This window comes from Parus major, chromosome 3 (assembly GCF_001522545.3).
Source record: "Parus major isolate Abel chromosome 3, Parus_major1.1, whole genome shotgun sequence".
Lineage (NCBI taxonomy): Eukaryota > Metazoa > Chordata > Aves > Passeriformes > Paridae > Parus > Parus major.
The window spans coordinates 42,416,184-42,440,628 of NC_031770.1; the positions used below are offsets into that span (position 1 = coordinate 42,416,184).

Genomic DNA, 24,445 nt, shown 5'->3' on the forward strand with positions numbered 1-24,445 from the left:
TCAGTTTTGCTGCAGGAAGATAAACCCACAGAAATCAAAACACTGAGTTAAAGATATGAAATAATGTAATAGTAATTCTGTAATTTGCTTTCTTAGGGAGGAAAAAAAAGGAAGAAAACAAAAGCAAAGCTGGGCTGGAAGAGGAAGATATTTGGTTTCCACTGAAAGGCAACACTCTTCACAAAGAAGTCCCATGTACCACATAAATCGTACCAAGCTCTCATGGAGCATGACAACCAGTGCTGAAAGCAGATCCAGGTCCAATTCTGTAACAGTATTCCTAATAACAGGAAAGCCTTAATTTAAGGGGCTTTGCTGAGACATACCATGCAAATTAAACCATGACACTGTTATTCACTATCTGTATGAAAACAGCTACTAAAACTCTCTCAGAATGAGAACTTTGAGATCAAGCAGCTAGAGCAATGTCAATTCTCACTTTAATCATGAGGACTTAAGATTCCAAGGCAACAAAACAATATTTCACACCACACTGCTGAAGAAAAAGAGGACCAGCAACACTTTTTGGAATGCCTGGGGAAACACTGTTGACACCAACTTCATATGAAGAGCAGCCATAATTATTTCATATAATCATTTGAGTCTAAAATACTTTCAATGTTTAAAAAGACCTCTTGTTTTTGGATTTAGAGTCTGAAACTTCTCCTATCATCAACTCCAAGTGACAAGAAACAGTTTTGCTGCGATAACTTATCTAATACATATTTGTTATAACACTGAGAATGACTCAGCCCTTCGCAGCAAATTGGAAAGCAAACAAATTTGCAACTCAGCTGCTGTAGCATAGTATACATTGCTTTTACCATGTCCCCAGTTAACCTATGATAAGGAAAGGCACAAAATGTAACAATTTATCAGATATGGGAAATATACTGCTTTGTGCAACAGTATGAAGTGAGTTCAGGCCAAACTGTCATGTAGTGCAAGATCACCCACATTGAAAGGACAAAGAAGTGATCCACATAAATCACAAAGCCTTTGTTGTTAACATTTTACAGTATAAATAAGCAAGCAAATATGTATATCAAGTACATCATATATATCAAGAACTGAAAAAAATTTGTGTCTGTGGCTTTTTTTTTCCCCAAACACTGTTAGTGGCAGTCAGTATAGCCAGGCATTTGAGACCTGAAAGTCCAAGATTCTCTAACATTTTAGGTTATGAACAACAAAGCTGCCAACTTTCCAAAATGAAGAGCCACCCATCTCATCAGTTGTCCCATAAAAATAATCAGTTCAACTCAAGGTATTACTTTCATTTTCTTAACAGAAAAGGAGTTTCTGCCTTTGTCCTTCTTGGGCATTATAATTTTTAAGCATTCAGTAAATTTACTTTCTGCAAAAATGTGTTTAAGTCACACACTGGGGATTTTCTCACTCACAGGATTCCTTTGCCAACACTTTTAATATTAACCTTCTTTAACCCAAGAGCATTCTGTTTTAGGCTGAGCACTCGTGTCTAGCACATGAGCGCTGTCCTAAGATACCCCCTGGAACTCATGAGTAATCGAGAAAGCATGAAAGTGCTCTCCCCACACTGATGTCTGCCCAACTTGTGTCTATCAAATCTGAAGAACTAACACACTAAAGCTTCTGCTGATCACTCATTCACATACAGATGTTCTGTCTGCAAATGTTCTAAGTCTGGAAAATAACACCATCGGCTCAACTAAGCAATAGTAAGTTGGTAACAGAAGAACTAATTGAAACCACAGTTTTTTTTGCTAAGAATAGGCATGCCTAGTGTGTCAGGCATTACTCTAATTAACAATAAAATGCACAAAGGTAACATCAGAGGGAATAAACCATAGTCCATACAGTTTTTTTCTGTATGTGAAGACACATCAGCTAAAACTCAGCCCTGGGAGGCACAGCACAACAGTGCAGCTGAAAACATGATTTCACCTGGGACTAGTCTCAGCCTCCTTTCACACAGAAGTATGACAGCCTCTCCCATCTATAAAGAAGGAAAACTTGCAGGTAAACAAACTGAAGCTTTTTCTTCTATCCTCTCCATTCCTCTCACTGCTGGATGTCTGCAAGCTTTAGGTATTGTTCCTTAAAAATGGGACGCATTAAAGCAAACTCTTAGCAAAGAGAGGAGAAAACTAGTAACATGAGAACACAAAATTCCATAAGGGGGGAAAAACCCCAAACATATAATGGAGAGGATGTGTGTTCTATTAGTTTATTAAATAAATATATTAAATATATTAATATCTAAACTTTATTGTTAAGCTCAGATTGAAGCTGCATCAGTCAAGGAGATGTCACTTTTGCTGTTTGCTGAAGGAACTGCAAATCTCAGTGAGCAAAACAAGATGTCTAAATGTAAGACCAATGACTTCCTACCAAAATTTATCAGATGTGCTCACAAAGACTTCACTGGAAATCCTTGGCATTGGACATCTGACAGATTATTCAAAGAATGAAAAAAAACCTCACACACCACGGCAATGAAGAACCAAAGAAAAATAAAACTAAATCTAAAAATGACCCAGCCTTGTTTGGTCTGTGACGTATTTCTATTTCAAAAATTTATTCATCCCTGACAAACAAGAGTTCTGAGGAAATATACTTCACTTTAAGCACACATCAGGATATGATTTTTCACAAGTTGAACAAAGTAACAGTCAAATCAAAGGAACAAAAGACTGGTTTAGTATCACCTGTGAGCAGGATCAAGATTACTGACTTACACATGCTAGCACGGTACAACTTGGTTTGGATTCTTAAGTCTTCTGCAAATCCTTCACAAGCACAGACAAAAACTTGCAACAGAAAGAAAATGTCAACAGGGAGAAACTCCTGTCAGCCTTACCCAAAAAAGAGCAATCTAAGAAAGGGTAAAACAAAGCTGAGACACAGCTAGTCTAAGTATTTCTACACTAACTTCCATCTGAGTAAAATTTCCTGCTGTTATCCTCAGTGGTTTAGTAAGCAAGGCTAGAGAATCAAGTTTTCACACACATCAACACTGTGAAACTAGAAAAGCTGATGAGAAATACCAGGCCCTGCAAAGATTTCTTATTAAAAATTCATGCCTTGCAGTCATCGTCTTCTGGAGAACATGCAAGGGGAAAGTAAACTGCTACTTAGCAGCTTAAAAATTAATCAAGGCTTTACACATCCTCAAGAGAAGAGAAGAATCTCTAAGTTAGAAACTAAAATAAAAAAAAAAAAAAAACAACCAAAAAATCTGCCATGTTGCAGCAGCTTAGAATAACTGATCTTTAAGTTCTTTCTCCTACTATTAAATTCCCACTACAGCCATTCAATTTGTCCATCAGCAAAGGAGTTAGGAACCATTATTTTCTTTTGCAGAGTGAAGGAAAGAAAACCCCAAATACCAAAACAGAAACCAACAATTCCCTACCACCCAAATTAATAAACCCTGACTACACCATAACCCTGCTCTTTGTGCCATCTTCTTGCAAAAGCAGAGTAAGCTGCTCTTTCAGTTAAAGACCCAAGCAAGTGAAGGCAAGGATGACACAAATCACCCTCTCTTATATCTTGTGAAGTTTTAACAGAAAAGTTGGAAAGCTTGGCAAAGTGAAGGCAAACTGAACTAAGAACAGGGATGAAAAATGAACTTAGGAAGGGAGAGAGGAAAAACTGAGAGTTGACATAGCTGCTTACGCTATTAATAGAATCAGCACACAGCTATGTACATGGATTACATCTTCCATGACCTTTTAGGGAGTTCAGTAACCTGACCTACCTCCCTCCTTCCCAGGCTTTTCAATGCAATGGCCAATACAAGATTTCTACTTGTTTTGGATAGAACCACATTTCATAAGCATACAAAATCAAGCAACATAACACACCATACCATCAAAAGTTTGGCACAACTTACTCATACCTTCATACATTGCTTATTTCTAACTTGACAATCAGATGCTGATTTCTCAGACCAATTTTAAGAAAAAGCTTTGCCAACCCAGCAGTTAATTCCTCTTCAAGTCGTGACTTTATTCCTATCTTCATTTTTACGTGATATTTACCTGCTCACGACATTCACTTCAAACATCCTAATAAACTGACACAAGCCAGAAGGCAGCAATTTTCATGCTGGTTCAGTGGCCACATTCAGCTGAGCTCTCTAGAGCCAGAAGAGCCACATGAAGATTGGATCCAATCAGCTTGAATGAAACCATGGTGCCACTGAGCAAAAACCTGCTCAGGTATTTTTCACTCACCCTTTACCATTCAATTCTAATTGTGCTTAACAGCAGGACAACATAAAGTTCATTTTCAAGTATAATTCTTTTATTCCATGCATGCCCATAGACTCCAAGAAATGCTCTTCAGCTCTTGAATTGCTGAAGAAATGTGCATGAATCCAGATGATTCATCAGTTCTTACACATGGCACAGGAAAAAACACAGAACCGCAGTTGCTTAAGTCTAATATTCAGGAAATGACTGTGAACATGGGATGTGCTTACACTTTGATGAATACCTCTAACAAATAAAACATAAGATAGAGAAACTCTTATGAAACTATCAAGCAAGAGGCATCAACCGGGGGATTGATTCTCAACAGGGGGACAGCAGAAGGCATGTTCCTTGCATGGAGGCTTTGCCTGAGCCCCGAGGAGAGCAGGACAAAGTGGAGAAAGACATCCCCAAAGTGAACCCAGGAGCAACTGAAACCAGTGCTAAAGACAGACATAACAGGAAGATCTAAAACACACTTCCCAGCTGAAGTTCTGCAGCTCTCACCTCTACTAAACTGAGATAAAAGTGCTTAAACATTAATAAGCTTTTCCGCTCTCCCATACCTCAGCTCGTAAAGCTGCAAGTCTCAAATCTCCAAAGGCAAAGAGAGGGCTGAGTCAGCCTACAAACGGCAAGGAAAAAGAAAGATTGTATCTTCTGTAACACAACACAGGCTGCTACCCAGCTTAGGTGGGAGGTGTCTTATTCTCAAAATTGTGCCAGTTTAACCAAAAGGTGCTGTTTTAAAATTGAGTCAGGGAAGGCATTGCAAATACACCTGCAATCCTTAAATCTTACAAAGTTTCCATTAACTAAAAAAAAATAATAGAATAAAATGGAGTTCAAATCTAAAAATGTACACAGAGAGCTGTGCACTGGCTTAAACAGAGTAATAAAGAGTAATAAAAAAAGTGAAGTTTATCTAACATCTCTGAATACAGACAGTGTCCTTAAGCCTGAATTTCCAAAAAAAAAAAAAAAAAGGAAAAAAAGCATTTATATAAGCACATCCAAGATATGTCTGTGCTTCAAAGCAGTAATAGCTCCCTCCTCTAAGGTTTAACATAACATTTGTTGATAGATTTGATATCAAAGTCTATTGAAAACTTTAAAAAAAAGGTCAACAACACAGAACAGACAAACAAAAAAATCCCCCATATATACTTAATTGAGGCTTCCCAAAGAAAGTAGATGAAAAGCACTGTCACCAGAGACAGAAAGTTCTCTTAAAAGGCCAGGAATAAACACAATACTTGGCTTTGCAGCCAGGAACGGTCTAAAATATACTTTAATTTGTGTCAGTCTAAATCTGTCTACAGTAAGATTAATAAGTAAGTTGATCAATACATTTCAGATTCAAACAACTGTTGAATAATGTTAAATATGTTTGCAGAACTGGCAGGCCTCCATGGCTAACTCCTCGCTCCCTCCAAGAGAAGCAGACTCATGACTCACTGTTTTGGCGCTGTACAAAAATTTGACAGAGAAGTAAGTCAGTCAACACAAATTTTAAGAGTCTGTTTTTAATTTAACACTGTAATGGCTTTGAACTTCATAAAATCATTTAGAAAGTAAGTACTTTTTTCCCCAAGATGGGGCAGAGCTTTCTGCTCTTGCATAAGACTAATCAACTTCCTAGTTTCATCACTGCCCATTCAAAAAGGGCACAGAGCAGCAACATCTTTAAGAACTAAAAATAACATAACACTAAAGCAAATTACAACAGTGCACTAAAATAGTAGGAAGTTAAGTCTCATTCAGCTACATCACTTAAAATACATTCTGATAGCACTTTGTGCACACCAGATTTCCAGGGCCAGCCACACGACATCAGCAGGCACACTGATGCACAACACACAAAAAAACATGGTTACCTATGTTCAGATTGTTATCTATTATCAGCGAATTTGTTCACTTGTGTGAGATCTACTGGGTAAACTTTCAACAACAACTGGACTCAATGTTATGGGGTCTTTTTTAGCCTTAATGATGCTGTGACACACTACCTTAAAAATAAAGCATGCATATCACTCAAACATCAAGGCTGGGTACTTAGCACCAGCAGAGGCTGGGAAGGAAGAAACTCTAAGGATTAAGGGAGATCAAGAGGTGTTTGCTTTTTGTTTTTCTTTTTTAACCAAACCTTAGTGTATTATCTGAAAAAGTAAGTGGCTGAGAAATTTGCTATTTAAAGAATGTCACTCACCATCTCTGCCATTCTCTCCTCAAAACAATATATACTGAGTAGCCTAGAATTTCTTTCCTATAGAGGACAAACCATACACAATCATTTTGCTAACTACTAGGAGGGAGATTTGCGTTTTACTTAAAACTGCAATTTTGTTTCTGTTTTAGGGAACAAAATAGCCACATCACCGAAATTTAGCTTGTAGAAAAGGTATCTTTATATAAATTTGAACGTTGTGCAACTGCATGGGAACAGGATTGTGTGTTTAGTACTACAGTTAGCCAGATACTTGGAAACACTTGTGCACTGCAAGTTCCTTAAGTTTAGCAAATGTTCATGTAGATGCAGTAAAATGTCCAAATCTAGGTCTCAGGTATCACCTCAGAAGTATTTGCTGTTATAAACAGTATGTCGAGGAGAATGATTTTAAAACAGGTTTTAAGGCTATTTTCAAGGGCACATGTGTGATTCAGCATGCCCACAAAACTCCAAACTTCACATCAGATACTATAGCGTTCACTCCTACTATTAGAGTCCAGACTATTCTTTGAAATTATATATATATTAGAGAAAAAGAAGTAACTATGCACTGAAATCTCATAGACATTTATTTAGGGACAGATTTAATTTATATTAGCACTGCAGAGAAGTCTGACTAAGGTTTAAAGACAAACAGCAACGAGCAGCCTGTAATATACTTTCAAGCCACCTATAATTTAAATGCAAGAAATGCTGACTCTGCCCATACTACTTTCTATGAGCTTTCACACAAACTCTCTCCATCCAAGTTTTTCTTTACAATCCCACCACAGTCCTTTAAGAGGGACTCTTTCCCAGCTGGCATAAACAACACTTAAGGGTTTTGTTGTTTTAACCAGATCACCCAGAGTATGCATTTCAAATGCATGCAGGCATTAAAAAATTTACTGGTATTCTGTCTACCCCAGCTTCCACCAGTCCTTGGGCAAAGCCTTGAGGAACAGCTGAGGCCATGCAGCACTACAGGCTGATATAAACACCATTCCAGGAGCAGGACTGTTGGCGTGCCAAGTTGGAAAAGTGACTCCCAAACCCACCCCCCCCCACCCTCTGTATGTCCCAGAAGAGCCAGCCATGTCATTTCAGGTTAAGGAGGCATTCTGCTGCAATGGGGAGCCTGCACTGACTCAGTGGAACTCCTGGAGGAGAGTGATTCAGGAATGCAATGTATTTGCTCTAGGAGCATGTAGCCTTGGGAGCACGAGAAAGATCTGAACGTACCCAGCACTGACTCCAGGGAGGAAAAAACACCTGAGGAAACTGTTTGTGCCTGTCTGGCTGATACAAAAGCCCCCCTGTCTTCTGAAATGCCAATTCAGCTGACCATACAGTGAGTTTATGTTCACGGCAGGAACAAGATCATCTCTAGGTTAGGACCTCCTGCAGAGCTACTTGGTGCTGCTTCAACAGGCTTTTTCCCAGTCTCCTCATCAGTCACCACTGGCCCAGGAGACCACAGTGATGGAAAAACACATCACTGTCATGGCCTTGGAAAAAATAGAACATGCTGCCTTATCAGCTATAAATTGGTTAAAATTGACCCATTTGGTTTGTTCCAAGTCTGCTTATACTTGGCATTAGGAAGCTTCTATGAAAAAATCAATCCAATCAACAAAGGATTGATTTTTCATCTTTGCCACTATTTCAACAATGAAAATAGTACTTTATATATATAACAAATTATTCACCCCTCCTAAAAGGCAAGTAGGCTTCTCCATAGATTAGTCCTTTCCTGTGAACAGGAAAGTTAATGTTACGTGACAAGGCTCCTGTCAATCAAATTGGTTATGACTGTCTATAACTCAACAAGTATTGTGGTCAGAAGTCACAGGCTAACCTCTAACTCCAAATTTCCCACTCTAAAAATCAGGTGATGGAATCCAAACTCCACACAAAGTGGTGATATAAGCAAAAAAGACATGGTGTACAAAACCTGACAGGAACAAGAAAGCTTCTCTTTAACAACTTGTCACTGAGACTTTTCCCCCTCTCCTCCAAGGCATATAGAAGAGCACAGAACCAGGACCTTGCCTCTCAGATGTTCACACAGAAAGTCAAAAATTTCAACATCAGCTGTGTTAGCATGCAGCCAGCACTTATATACTCTTAAGCCTTCTTAAAAGCACTGTATGTAGTAAGAAAGAGAAGCACACTATTCCACACCCCATCTAGAAATAATAGATTTCAAGACAGGATACGCACATCTTCCTTTTTTGTGTTTCTTCATAAAGGTTTATCTGTATGTCCCTAAAAATCCAACCAGCAGAAACTTTCCTGGCAAACCAAAGGACAGCTAGGGCTTTGCAATCTACAGTACTCACTGGGGAGAGATTGCAAGGATTAGTAATAGTAGCCCAGATCAGAGGTGTCACGTCAGACCAAGATGACTGTTCCACAGCACATATTTATGCAACCTACATTCAAGATCTGTAGAGCTTAAGTAAAGCCTGTTCCCAGCTTAATACTGTGCCAACTAAAGAAAGAAAAAAAAGAGGCAAGAGCATAATTGATGACAGTGTTGGTTCAGTCCACAAATAACCCAAAACAACTTGTACCCAAGGTATGAACTCATCAACTCCAGCAATGACAGTGGAAATTACAGTGAATTACAGTGGAATGTACAGTGAAATGAAAGGAAGATGAAGAAAGCAGACACCAGAAGGAATGGCAACAATGACAAAAGTCTGCATTATTGAAAGAGGGAAAGTCATACCAAGTATCACAAGAGCTAATGAAGAAGCAGAACAGCAACAAATTCTAAAAATCTTAGATTCCAGATTTCTATACAGTCAACTTCCCCTTCAAGTCAGCAAGAAATCACTTCATATTTCAGGATTGGCAGAAATAGTCTTTCAGGCAGAGAGTGTATTTTTTAATAAAATTTCTACATGATTATTGAAAATAAACAACAGATCTCATAAAATACCTATCTAGTATTGCACACTAACACTGGATAGCAGTTTCTAAATAGGAGAATGCACTTCAAGAAATTATCTGGGGGCAGCCAATTGAGTTACTAATTTCTACTATGTGTAATAAATGGCCCCGTAGCTTTATATTAAAGACACTACAGATCCGGAAACTTTTTTTGTACCCTCTTGAAGTCACACCTGTTCAGAGAAGAGCAATCAAGAGGAAAGCTGATTTTCAAGCCAGGGAAAGGCTACAGGGAAGAACAGGGAGGAAGGGGAGGAATGGACAAGGACCTATGGACAGTGGATGTACTTGCCAACCCTGTGCTGCAGTAACAAAGGGAGCAAGTCCCACAGCAGGGGTTTTAATTGTGACTGCCCTGCTATTTAATAACCCCATGAAATTGAGCTGCAAGCACTAATGAGTAAGATACCTCATCAGGCCTCAATTGCAATTATTTTTGGGTGTCTTCTGGCCCCTTAATGAACCACACCAGAAAACATCTTGGACATCAAAGGTTACTCTCAGCACAGATTTGCAAGCAAAGATAAAAAAAAGCTGCTGTTCCACACACAGCACTGCGCTCATATCCACCCATTGTGTACAGAAGGCTGCTCACATCATCTCTGCTCCAGGTAAAATGTTCTCATGGAGTGGCCTTGCAAAAAGCTGCTTATTTCTTTGAATGCCAGCTCTGCCCTCAAGCCTATTGATCAATTTATCCTCCCGCTTTGTGCACATAGAAATCAGTAAAAAGACCAATATATTTTATTTCCAGAATCAATACAAGCAATGTGATACAGCTACCACAAAACCTGAGAGATACTCCAGAAAACAAGAATTTACTTCCTCTGTAAAGACAATCCTTAATTAAAGGTTCCCAAACCAAGATAACCATTCCTTAAAAATGAACGCTAGATGATAAAAAAAACTGTAACAGACTTTTCAAAGGAAAAAAAAATCTCAAGGGGACTCCATCTTCCCATTGCTGGCAAATTCTGTTCCCTACTGAGCCCCTGAAGAATTCCATCACTCCCTCCAGAAAGCTGTTCCCAAAGAGAAGGGGTGGGTGGGGGGGAGGAAGGCGGGGTGGAGGGGTGCATTGGAATTTTTGCTCTTCAAAGGAAAGTTTTCTCTGGGGTTTTAATATGGAGCTATTCTAAGTTGAATTGCAGAACTCTAAGTCTCAATGGTGAGGAAGCATCATTTATTACTAGCTTTGTCTTTCAGTGGGTGTGTTCCTTCAAACTAGCAGGATGTGAGTGTAGAAAAAGACACAGCAAAAACTGGAAATCTGCAAAATTCAAGTTGCTATATGAGACAACTAAACTGAAAATACAGCTAGTTGATAGTATCTTCATCTACATTTCACGTCCTGCAGTGGAATACAATTTTCTGTGTTTACAAGGTCCTTTATAAAGCTATAGGACTAAACAGGTAAAAATAATGTATGTTTATCTTATTACCTCTTACAATATAATTTTGGCATAGCCTTGGCTCATGAGTGAGACAACTCCCATTTTCTATTTTCACTAAGGAAAATGACAAAGTCAGGACTCCAGTATAGGAACTCCTGTGTTGTTCTTGAGTCTGTGCCAAGTGTTAAGAGGCCTTCAAGAGTCATTACATGTCATTTTATCCAAGCTATAGTGGAGAATTAATGCAAATTTACTCAACACATTAATTTTAATGCAAACATTAAACATTTTTGATATAAAGCACCTGAACCATGGGTCTTACTTACTTCCAAGGCATTTTGTAATAACGGAACAGGGAAAGGCAAGACCAACAAAATAGTAAATTCCAGTTGCAATTTCACTACAGCAAACTAACCTCCTTTTAGTGAAAAATGAGGTGCTACCAGCAGGATTCCCAGAGGACCTGTACTATTTCTGTATGACCTGGGAAAAGGGGTTGAAGGAGCAGAGTGATGGTGTTTACCTGCAATACCTAAATATGCTGCAGCCCCTCCCAGCCCTGGCTGAAGAAAGGCACACAGAGGGGTGTAAAACAATACCACAACCGCCTAAACAACAAAATGGGAGGTGAAATTCAGGAAAGAGTAAGTGCAAAGAAATACCCCTTGGGGGAAAAAAAAACCCGCTTTCTTATACAGTGTTGTCTTCTAAACTGGCTATTATCACTTCAGAAAAAATAAATAAATTAGTAAATACAGGCTGTTCTCCCAAGAACTTAATCTCAGCACAGCAGAGGAAGTAACTAAAGTGTCATAAATCACTAAACAAGGAAAGGCAACACAGAATACATCACCCTGCCAGCATACAAAATCAGGATACATTTGTACATTACAATACTGTGCTTCTGTTTGCCTTACCTTGATCAGCAGCAGAAAAGCTGCATAGAAGTGCAGTAGGAATAACTAAATCACAAAATAGTATCCGTTGGATAAACACTAAAAAGACTACAATTCTTCAATTTAGGAGGGAAAGCGTCAGCTGAAAAAAATGCATGCAAGCAAATGCCAGACATTTTTTAGAAATATGACAAGGAAAACTACTGGGAAGTGAGTTTTCACAATACAGTCTAGGAGACACTGAAATCACCATCAGAGAGTTTTAAACAAAAGGAAGTTCCTTTTCCATCTAATCAAACTGCAGGACTCTCTGTTACAGGATGTTGCAGAGGCCAAAAGTACAAATGGCTTTTAAAACAAGATTACATAAATTAATGGCAAATGTGTCCATCCATCCGCACGTATTACAGGCAGTGGTCTAGATACCACCTCTGTCCCAGAGCTCCTGGATTGCCAGAGGTAGATGGTATAGGAGAACATCATTTTATATACGCTTTGAAGCTTTATATACAGAATAATTATTGATTATTTACAACTACATAATAGTATCAACACAGATGACAAACACTTGTGTGAATCAGACATTTGATAAGGAAGAACTCCTACTGAGCAAACACAAGAAGGCAGTTGGCTAAGAACCTAAACCAAATTAGCCAGAGTGCAAAAAGTGTAAGCTTTGAGCAGAGTGGGTCTTCAGTATAAGAATAATATAACAATAAGAACAAATGGTTTCAAATTTTAGGGTTTTTTTAATACTAAGACCGGATACTCTTCAAAAACACTTGGCTTTAACCTACAATCCATGGCCTAGCATCTAGTTCATCCAGAAGGTCACTTCAGATGAACACAACTCCATCTGGCTTCAATTTACCACTAGATATATGGTAGGGATGGCCAAGCTGACATCTCCCGAGAGGCACATGGCTCTTATCTCTCTCACGCAGTCCTTACGGACAGGCCATTGACAGGGTGCCTGCAACTGCTGCACCTGGCAGAGAGCAGCAACTGAGGCAAGGCTCGTCCTCTGCTCCCCTGCTGGGGCAGCCAGCCTCTCTCAGCACCTGCTCCTTTCTCCCTTCCCTTCTGCAACAGGAAAGGAATAGACCACTGCAGAACAAGGTCCCCAGGGGAGCACAGGCAGGATGGAAGTGGGCAGGAGCAGCAAGCTCATGTGGAGAAGACAGGCGAAAGAAAATGACTAGAAGGTATATGGAAGAAATAAGGATTTTAAATTGAGAGCTGCAGGTTTTTGATTTATTCAACAGCCTGGTAAAATACATCAGCCTGACTCCTACCAGTTCAAATGTTCCCTCCCCATGCTTATCTTTTTTAATATGGAGCACGTAAAATTCTTCATAAGTAAAATAAAACTGAAATGTACAACAAATAATATTTGGCCAGACGTTTGTTACAAATTTACTACATAAATAAAGTAAAAATATGTGAAATATTAAAAGTAAAGCACTTTTTGGTAGTTTGTGACCTTGAAACAGCGTATTTCATTTTTCTCTCTGTCTTGCAAGTAAAGAATAACTATGCCTGCTGCACTATGCCCTTTCAGTTCAGAAGTGGACCCAATATCATAACAAAAATAGTTTTGGAGAAAAAGCATGAATCCCATACAGGTAACTGACTTTAATTTCTTAAACGTTTGCTTAAGTCAGTCTTGTGAAGTGTACACATGCTTTGTATCAGCAAGCTATGCGAGGAAAGGACTGTGCTATGAGCATATGCACACATGAATGGAAAAAACAGGCAACTTGGGTGAAAAGAGGAAAGAGGCAGCAGCACAGACTTAGTAAAAGTGACTACCTGGATGACCAAAGTTACCTAAGGCAGGAATATTTAAAACAGTTACATTACTGGCATATTTGACTGCAATGATCCTTTAGGGAGCAAATGACCACCAGCAGGAAGATAAGACTCCCAGTAACTTCATTCAGACATGCAATAAGGACTTATACTGACAGTGCCATTGCTGGAAATAATATTTTAACAGATTGCAAAATTTGGCTTGTTTCGTATCTTTTCTATTTCAAACTGCAGTATTTTTTTTTCCATGGGAGAGCTGAGGTTGGCAGGCACCCCTGGAGATCATGTGGTCCAGCCCACTGCTCAGAGGTGGGTCACCCAGAGGAGGCTGGGTGACCAGTGATCAGGTTTTGAGTATCTCCAAGGATGGAGACTCCACAACTTCTGTAGCAACCTGATTCTTGGGACATCACAATGGAAAAAGCATTTCTTACATTTCAGTGGAATTTCTTGCATCTCGGCGTACCCACTGCCCTGTCACTGAGCACTGCTGCTGAGAGTCTGGCTCCCTCTCCTTCACTCTTCCTGTTAAGCATCTGTACATGCTGGTACTGTCCCCTCACACCTTCTCCTTTGCCACAAAAACAGCCCCAGCTCCCTCAGCGTCTCCCTGTATGACCTGAAAGAGCAAATCCACCACTATGAACAGAGCCACTGCCTGGCTGATGTGCTGTCATAGAGGGGCTAAAGCACACACAAATGAGGTTAAACCAAACAGAGGTACGATTCAGCCAGCATCTATTTCACTGGGCATCATCCAGTGTGCCAGCTGAAAAGGAGTCAGTTTAAGATGCCCTTATCAACTGGCCACAGTTTCCTTTCTCACAGCAGTAAGGCTGCATGCCAGCTGCCTGAACAACAATGCAGCAACCACTGAAACTGGAAGGGCCCAGTGCCTTCAGCAGAGAACAGACCACACACTGTTCGAACACAGCAGAAGCTGTTGAGGGATCTTGGCACCCACGGCAAGGTTTAGCTGCTTGAACAGATGCTTGAACAGGACAGAGAGCAGTAGCAAGAAAGATACGTTATTAACCAATGATAAACTGCTTTGGAAACCTTACACATATTGCATCCCTGGACTTTTACACAGTACAGAGCACTTGAAGATATGAAGACTGCTGCCTCAAATCTGGGAGAAGTTTTTAATCTATAGCAATTTAAATTCCACATTATCACAACGGTCAGGCTAAAATATTATTGAAACTTTTTTTTTCATTTGACTAGTAACTTCAAGTCTCTTATAACTATCTAACTGCAGCCCTCTAACCTACTCAAGCAGGAAAGTAAAAGACCCTGGCATACCAGGAGGGCAGCAAACCACAACAAGACTATGGCCAGCAGAGAATCCTGCAGCTTCTGTCACCTCACCAAGAATACCAAGCTATCAATGGAACAAATCGAAGTACTGATACTACAAGCCCTTCCTGGAAACAGATTTAAAATATCTTCACATAAAAAGACAAATAAAAAAAAAAACAAAACCAGGAAAAATAAACCAATCAAATACATCTAAGGCCCTAAATCTTCAGCATTTAGTGTATTTTATAACTTTACAGTCAATGCAACAATTCCTCCACTCTGCTAGGACCAAAAGGAAAAACTCTCTCACTGAATTCACCTTTGTATCATTTTCAACATCATGTTTGTTTTTGCTGAAACAAAGCAAGGCAGTCCAGGCTCTGCTCTCACTGCAGCACACTGAAGTGACACAGCAGCATCTCCCTCAAAGCTGTACATAATTTCTACAATGCAGAATGCCTTCATGGTCAAACCATGTGCTCTAAGCTGGCCTGAGACTAAATTACTGTGTAAAATTAACCCTTAGGTATTAAATAACCTTTTTCTTTAGGCCCCATTAGTAACTACCTGTAGTTACCCTATAGGTATGGACTTCATCTCTTTGTCAGAGGACTAAGCATACAGTGTATCGATAACCACCCTACCTCCACACACAACCTCTGCACAGACGTGCAGGCATGCACATTTCTACATGATTCCTATTTATAACACCATATGCTAACAAAAATACTCTCAAGCAGTTTTAAGTTAAATACCAAAGAACAAGAAAGTCTTCAAGTGTAAGCAGCTGTTACGTGCATAAAAGCATTGCTCTATTTTTGACAGGCGCTGCCCTGGAACAAACAGCAGTGGATTTTGACCTGAGGCTTACGACTGCCACTTACCAGCTAATTCTGGCACCAGCCCGCACTGGAAATATGCCTGACCACCCATCATTAAGCCACAACCTTCAGAAACTCAAAGGCGTTTAAAAGAATTCCATCATCACCAAATGACTTTCCCAAAAGGCATCAAAGACTAGCATTAGTCCTCCTTCTGAAGGGTCTAAGTCACAAATGCAGAAGACAAAATGGGTGTCATAAATAATGATTATTTCGCTCAGTAGTAACTGCAAAGTCAAATAACTCTACTGTTCCATTCACTAAAAATACTGGTTTCAAAATAGTGTTTTCTTAGTGGAGTGTAAAAAACATGCCAATGGATAAAGAACTTGAACTGATATAATCTGAGTATGTTGATGTCTAAAAAAACACTTGTACAGTCCTTGCATTGTCTGCAGTCACTCCCCCATTGAAAAATAACAAAACACAGCAGCATGAGAGCCAGGGAGTCCCACGAGTGTCCTACTGAAGAATTCACTAACCAACCCACACGCAACAGTCCCAGAATTAATTTTTGAACTGAAAAAAAGTGCTGTCTTTGTACAAGAGCTCTCTAAGGAGCCTAAAGAGAAATGATTTCGTCTCCAGACAGGCAAGAAGAAATTTTTGCTTTATGTAGAGTATCCGTTTCCCTTTTATAACAAGTTTCCTTTCTGCTGCAGGAGAAAGCCTTCATATAAATTCCAAGTACGCTATGTACATACCTAGAGGTACAAACGTACACACTAGCACCCAGTACATAACAACACAGAAGCAACTAGAAAGACAGCATCTTGCAAAATTCCAATAGCAACCTAACCTGTTCAAGCCAAGAGCCATCAGATATTAACCAAGAACAGGCTAAATCAAACTGAATTACAAATCTAATGAACATGGTAAACACCACAGAAGAGTAATATGCTGCCAATTTATTTTTTCAGGAAACAGCTAGCAGCCTATTCAGAAACTAAGCACTATCTAGTAAAAAGGAAAACATCTCTCAACCAACCAGTCAAGGTTACTGATACAACTAACCCAGGGATCTGAGAACTGCTGTTCAGACAGTCCTGTGACTTGGCAGGACATCACTTACAAAGAATTTCAGTCCAAGAGGCCACAGGGAAGGGAAGACAGCTCTTCCTCTCGAGCTGCAGAGCTATGGCAAGAAGAATCCAGCTTGATTCTTAGGCAGTATTAAATGAGCCCATTCTGTGCAGAAGAGACAGCATAGAACATCAAAGTAGCAACATGGTCAAAAAACATTGATATCACTGACAGGAAGAAATTAATTATCCACAGTGTACTGAAATCACTGATGAGCAAAAACCACAATGTTACAGGTTCCTTATCTCCAGAACAGTAACAACTGAAAAACATGAACTCCTGTTACAGTCAAAAATGGCCTGGAAAAGCAAGCAACAAACCAACCCAGAATTTCATACAGCTATCCCAATGCACCAGGCAACAGAGAGGAAATGGGCAGGACATGAAATGTGAAATAGTACTGAAACTGCCCATATCAGACAGAGTCCCCGGAGAACAAGCACTGGAGCTGGCACAAGGGGATGGGGCTGAGCAGGGACCTTCCTTACCAATACCAAACAGTAGCAAGCTGCAGCACACTGTTCATGGCAGATAGATGACACCAATCCAGCTCTGTCTAGAAACCAAGAAGTCAAGAACATCTTTGATGCTAATAAAATTTTAGAATAAAGGATAGGAACAGCCAATAAGCTTAAGAGTAGTTTGGTTTTGAAGCTGGGAGTGTGGGGGAAATGAGTTTTCATTTGGAGAAAATACATGTTTCCATGGTACATGTTACATGGAATCACCTGGTAGGTAGGACAAGCAAATTTTCTGTAAAAAATTGTTGTAAGGAAGATTCTTGGAGGACAGAATAATGTGTTTCTGATAGCATGAACCAAGTCTCACACTGAACACAAAAGAGCAAACAAAGAAAAGCTAAGAATAAAAAAAATACGTACCTAGTGAAGATTTCTTACAATGTGTTTGAATTTTCAAGGGCAAATTTTGGGAGAATCAGATTCCAAGTGCTAAACTAAGGCTGTAGTTTGGCAAACACTTTAAACTGGCATAAATTTGCATTGCTGCTGAAAGAAAGTTTCACCATCTGCCAGTCCTCTGTGCCAGCACAAACATCCGAACACTGAACCAGGAGCATTTCTTTCGCCAGTTTATTTTTCAGATGGATCAGTTCCCCAAACCAGTTCACAGGATGGCCACGTAAATACTTGTGCTGGCAAAGAAGAGAGACTACTTCTCCAGCACTGCCAGCCCAAAATGTTCATTGAACTGCAGCCTAACACACAGGGGTGTGGAAAAGTTCTAGCAGTCACAGGTGGTGCTCCCCACCCTTGGACACACTATATTCATATCACACTTCAAAGGTGCAGTCACCACACAGCTGCCCCTCAGAAACCAGCATATCTCTGTAATTTTCTCTACCAGGAGAACCTGTCAGAATCTCAGCAATGTTAAAGTTGGCTGCAAACAAGAGTCTTTTCTGGATGCTGCTATGCTTCTCAATCAAAAGATCACTTGCAGGAGAAACCCCAGTCAGTCTTCTGATCATCTGCTTCAACTGGGACCCAAAAGGCTTGTACATGAGGAACAACAAATGAAAACTATAGTCATCACATGTCAGGGCTCTACTCCAACAGGGATTTAAGGAGTGTGTGTGGGCTGTTTTGTATCTCTGAATCACCACACAATCCTTCACTGACCAGCACACTCATCTACAAGAGAACAACATCACCAACAGAAACACTGCTGTCAGAGAAAGGACCAATACGTAAGGAAGAGCATTGGTCATATTCTGTGTCAAGGTCAGGCAACACAAGTGAGTACTGGGAGACTGAGAGAGACCTACCCACACCTTCCCACAACTCAGTGGCAAATTCAAACCCACACATGACGTCATTCACTAGGAACCAATTAGATCAGTAAGCTTTCTACCAAGAAGTAAATTCAAGGTGTGATAATGAAACAATCTCCAGAATGATACAGGAGGACCAATGTAACTGCACACGACACAAGCAAACTGAAGGGAAGCCCCCCACTTTACAGACATTCCTAAGCCCAGATCTCCAGTCACAGCTCTTGGGTCCTTCAATCAGAGCAGGACTTACCTGAGCTGCACACCTGCCCCTGTGCTCACTTTCCTTTCTTCTACCAGAGTTTTGCCATCATCATCACTTTCTAGTATCTGCTTGGTTGCCAAATTCTTATTCTCTACCTCTAACTTCTCCTTTGTCTTACTGCCACACATGCCTACAGTTATATTTTGTAGAATAAGATATAATGGAAAGAATACCCATAAATCTTGCTTTTCCTTGGTAACATTAATCCAACATGTTTGCAGAAAAGCTGCAACACAAATAAGTGGCAAGAGCAGAGAGCCTCTTCTGTCCAGTTTATACAAAAGCTAACAGCAGGGTACGAGAAATCCACCCACTCTTAGAGAATTATTTTCTAAAGAAGCATTACTAACTTTGAAAGAATCTAATTTAATAGGGCACAGTCAGACTAATCTGAATCCAGAGTCCTCTAGGTCTTCAGAAAACTCCAGGATCTCCAGAGTAAGAGATGAGCAACTGCCAGAAGAAGCAGAAAAGAAAGTTTGCATAACGTGTAACAAATCAAGCAATTTTTTAAGCTACAGGTGGTTGAGTGGGTGGGCCCAGTGGGTTCCACTGGCCTACTAGTAAAGAGAGGAGAGCACTAAAATGCGACAATTTGAACAGGACTGGTCTACTGACAGGTTTGTAGGAGCGAGAATGAAGGAAAAACTAAAGGGATGCAACAGAGCCTGTCAAACTGTCTATTTAATGTCCTTCCAACAAAAGGCAGGGAGTAGGGTTTATGAGAGGGTTGGTACTGGGTGTAAGGGTGAACAGAAAGAGGAATAGCTGATGGATCAGGTGTCTGGTTATATGGTGATTATTAGGAACCCAGTCCACAACTGGGAAGTCACAGCATTGCTCCAAGACTAGTAAAGGATGTAAGCTTCAGATCAGCAGAGTCCACAGTACGGGAAAGAGAAAGCTGGCAAAAAAAATCATAAACCTGCCCCGATCTTTAACCCCTTCTTCATGCTCCATATGGGGAAGGAGGAAAATCCTTCCCACCTGGGTAGGATTTCAGGACAATTTTGGTGAGTAGACTTTTACCTCCTCTAGCTATGTATGAACAGGACAGGCAGGAAACAGAAATACATGCATGTACAAATGTGGCAACTGATAAGGCAAAGGAAAAAAAAAACCAAAGAGGATTTATGAAAAGATGAAAGAAGAAAAAACTAGAAAGCAACAGGAAGTAGGAGAAAAAAACTAGAGCTCAAATATGCAACAATGTGCCACCATCTGCTAGCAAAAAGAAGGAAGCATAGTCTGGAAAGAAAGAGAACAAAAGCAAGGAATGCAGAAAGTCAGGACTTCCAAGATGAGTAAATAGTTAGCCATTCTCTTATACTTGCTGCTGTCTCCACACACCTCCAAGGTACTTGGCTATTTTATAACCACTGCTGTATAGATATATTTCAGGCTGGAGAGTAACTTGTTGACACTCAGGACTAGGTGGAACCACATCAGTTTAAGTTTATCAGTTCTAGGTGGCCCAGGAAGTCTACAGAAACACCTATCAGAGACTTTTAAAATATAAAATCTCAGGTCACAATTAACATTTTACCTTATTTCATGTTCTCTGCCTTAATGGACTGGCCCAGGTGATTGTAAATCAGTTTGAATTAGATCCTATTAAAACGAGATAGTTTTTTTCCTGACAAGCAGGTTTACAAGCCAAGAGATTCAGGGTATATATACTTCAGACCCATTTCTTCTTGCTTTTTCATACACTGCTTCCAGACAGTTTATAGAAGTGATGGCAAGTTCAATGCCAATACCACCAATGGGTTACAAGTCATATGGTTACAATACAAGTCACTTCAAGTGATCCTCTACGTATCATCTGCTTCTGTTGGTTCAGTTCTGAGGTCAATCTCTGAGAGTGAATGACAATTTTCATTCTGCTTTTGCTGGAATTTTAGAGAACTGAGCTTTTCTGCACACTAAAAGCACTGACTTTTGTGGGGAAATAAGCAAGGGAAAGTGAGAAAACAAAGTAATGCATTTCTGTGCCACCAAGGAGTAAAGTATTGTGCTTTTACTGATCTGATCTCTGCACCTGTTCTGATCTCCTAAAAAGAGGGATTTCAGCAGTGACTGAAAACCAAGTGGGAACATAAAATGTCCAGGAATTACAGGAGTGATTCAAGATTACAACTCCAAAAGCCCTGGCACCTATTCTTTAGAGAAGCATACCACTACACATAAAAATAGAAGCAGTATTCCTTTTTGCTGCATAAAATTGAAATAAAGCAAAGACACTGATATTTTTAGAGTGCAAGTTTGAAGCCTTGAAGAGATTTAAGATTGCCTGAAAGATAAATTGGCTTAGAAAAGTCCTGCAGGGATCTGTGAGGACTGTACACCATATTCCCATTGAAAAGTTGTAGCACAGTACTGGTTCAACTGAAGAAATGCAAAGACAGCATTGCAAAAAAAAAATAAAATAAAATCATCCCACTCTCTTTTCTTTATCATGGGAGTTTCCCGTGCCCTCAAACAAATCCAGGGCTGTTTTTTGCCATCCAGTTTCTCCCTTCCTCCCTTCCTGCAGCTTCCTACCAGCTGAGATTCTGCAGCTGCAGCAACAACAGTCCATCTGTGACAGTGCAACCACCTCAGCAGGATGACTCTTACCATTTCACTGGCTTCCTTATGCTTTAACAGAGGTAGCAAAGTCTGAAGGGGCTTCACCCTTCTTTTTTTTTTTTTTTAACTGAAAAGATACCGATGAATATTCATTACTAGTTCTCTACCAAGGGCATGAATTTTATTTAAAGGGCTGGAAATGAATCGCTAATTAAGCTAATACAATGGGATATTTCGACTCAGTTTTCTGGTCTCAAAATAGACCTAAGGAGTAAGATTTTTGCGGAAAAGTGACTTCATGAGAGTAAAATAAAAACTCTGCCCAAAGCTGCCCTGCTCCGTGGCTGTGACTCCACTGCCTGCCACAACAGCATTTGCCAGGGTGCCACACTAACTCACGGATTTATTGTGCCAGCGGGGCACTTGCTCACTGATGTGGGTCTCCTGACCATATTTTTAAGTCCTGCACCTGGCAGGCCACACCTGAGCCAAGGCTTACCAAAACGTGGCCCATTCATGAGAGCCTACAAACGCTATGCACAAGTGGTTCTACGCTCTCCAGCCAGTGTCGCTGCCGGGACACTTCGCAGCCAGCCCCTTGTTTCCCGAAGCCCGTCAGAGCTCTGTTACCCGGGCTTTTTTCGGCAGACCACGAAAGAACTCGCATTTCAATACTCATCACCTAGAGGATAAGCTTCCAGATCAAGGTCTTTTTAACAAAACGCAGGGATATAAACAAGATCACCCTTTTTTTTCCCTGCAAACAAACCATTTCGCACCTTCTCGGTGCAGAGCAATCCCCAAGCTGCCCACGGGACAGCAAACCCGCCCGTCCAGGCTGCGGCCCATGCTCGCTGGGGCTGGGGGTTCCGCAGCAGCCGGGTGTGAGTCTCAGAATTGTTAGGGCTGGGAAGGACCTCTGGAGATCATCCTGTCCAACCCTCCTGCCCAGCCAGGATCACCTCAAGCAGGTTACACAGGAAGGAGTCCAGGTGGGTTTTGAACGTTTCCAGATCGAGACTGCACGACTTCCCTGGGCAGCCTGTTCTAGTGCTCTGCCAACCCTCATCGTGCACCTTGTTGAGGTGGAACTTCTTGTGTTTTAGTTTATGGCCACTGCTACTTGTCCAGTCACTGGACAACACTGAAGAGTCTGGCACCGTCTTTTTAACTTTAACCTTTGAGATATTTACATACATTAACGATATCCCTTCTATCCTCTTTTCACTTGCCTAAAAGGGCTCAGCTCCCGCAGGCTCTATTCATGACAGAGATGCTCCAAACCCCTAATCATCTTTGGGACCCTCTAGAGAAACACAGGAGATTCTTTCTCGTTCTGAGGAGCCCAGAACTGCACGCGTCTCGCAAGTACGAGTCGGATCCGGGGAGCAGAGCGGGAGCACCCTCACAGCACAGCCCCGCACAGGCACCCGTACGGACGGACGGACGGACAGCCAGCCAGCCGGACGGACGTGCGCACACGCACGCAGCCCCGCAGACAGCCGCACACGTGCGCGCACACACGCCCGCACCCGGGGAAGCGCCGGCTCCGCCGCCCCGCTCCGGCCCCCCCGCCGCAACCCCCTCCGGCTGCGGGAGCAGGGGGAGGGCGGGCACCGGGGGTCCCAGCTCCCTCACTCACTCCCTCCCAGCTCACTCACTTTCGTCCTGCCGTTGATTTTGTAGTTGCCCAGCTTTCCGTTGCAGTGCCGGATGAGATCGTCCATGCTGTTCATGAGGAGCCGGATGGTCTGGCAGCCCGGCTCCTTGCCCTCCACCCAGGTGATCTTGTCGCCGCGGATGTCCTTGGAGGAGTCGCTCTTCTGGCTGACGAGCTGCCCGTCGGTGAAGCGGCCGGTGTGGTGGAGGGCCCGCACCTCCTCGGCCACCAGCCCGCCCAGCTCCTTGCCGAGAAAGTCGTCCACCACGCAGATGCCGTGCTTGTTCATGCAGGGCACGATGTACTCCAGCGCCAGCCGCTGCGGCACCAGCGACTTGGTCTGCCCGTTGGGGCGCAGCGCGGCCCCGCCGGGCCCCGCCTGCACGCCGCCGGGGTACAGGTTCGACTTGTCCCGGTACAGCAGCACTGCCTCCCCGGAGGGGGACGGGGACTGGGCCGCAGCCGGGGCCTCCGCCTCACCACCGGCAGCTGCTGCGGCGGCGGCGACGTGATTGTTGGTCAGCGGGGCGGCCTCGGAGGGGGCCTCCGGGGACGGCGGCGCTGCGCCCTTCCCGACCCCCGCCCGGCTGCCGCCGCCCGCCGCGGCCCCGCCGTGGGCGCGGGGCAGCGGGGGGTGCCCGCCGCGGGGCTCGGTAGCGCCCCCTGCTGCGCCAGCCGCCGCAGCGCCTCCGCCGCGGCAGATGAGCTTGTGCTTCTTCCAGTCCTGGCGCTGGTGCTCCTTGCTGCAGTAGAAGGAGCTGCGGCAGCGCCCGCACCGCAGCAGGTTCTCCATCTTCCCGCACAGCTCGCAGTACTGCCGGTCCCGCTCGCTGCTGCTACTGCTGCCGCTGGTGCCGCCGCTGCTCTCGCCCTGGCCGCCCTGACCGGCGCCTCCGCCGCTGTCATTCGCCATGGCGCTGGTGGTGCCGCCGCAGCCCCGCTCCGCCGGCTTGTGTTATGTAAGGAGACGGGCGGGAGCGGCGCTAACGCGGGCCCCCGCCCGGCCGCGCGGGGAGGGAGCGCTCACTGCATCATGGCCGCCCGGCTCCGGCTCCGCCGCGGCCCCCGCCGCCCGCCGCCTCCGCCGGCCCGCGGCCTCCTCCGGCGCGGCCGGGGCGCGGGGGCCCGCGCAGCCCTCCCTGCGCCGCTAACGCTGCTTTAGCGCCGCCTCATCGCCGCCCCGCCGGTGGCGGAACGGCCGAGGGGGAGCGGGGTGGCGCGGTACGGGGCTGCCTTCCGCTCCCCGCCGGCCTCTCTGCCCAGTGCAGCACGGGCCGGCGCGGCCGCCGCCTCTGCCCACCGCGCCTCCGCCGCTGTGCCGGGGCGAGGAGGAGGAGGCGCCACTCCAGCGGCCCGCTGTGCACGTACGCCACTTCCAGCC

At 42.8% G+C, this 24,445-nt stretch overlaps 1 protein-coding gene across 1 annotated transcript in view; it reads right to left on the reverse strand.

The window, feature by feature from the left end:
• EGLN1 (egl-9 family hypoxia inducible factor 1) overlaps positions 1-24,429 on the reverse strand; it is a 34,499-nt gene extending 10,070 nt beyond the window's left edge. Inside the window, exon 1 of the mRNA XM_015622916.2 lies at positions 23,066-24,429. Within this exon, the coding sequence (XP_015478402.1) occupies positions 23,066-23,977 (912 nt within the window). The 5' untranslated portion in view covers positions 23,978-24,429. The remainder of the gene's footprint in view (positions 1-23,065) is intronic.
• Positions 24,430-24,445: the final 16 nt, after the last annotated feature.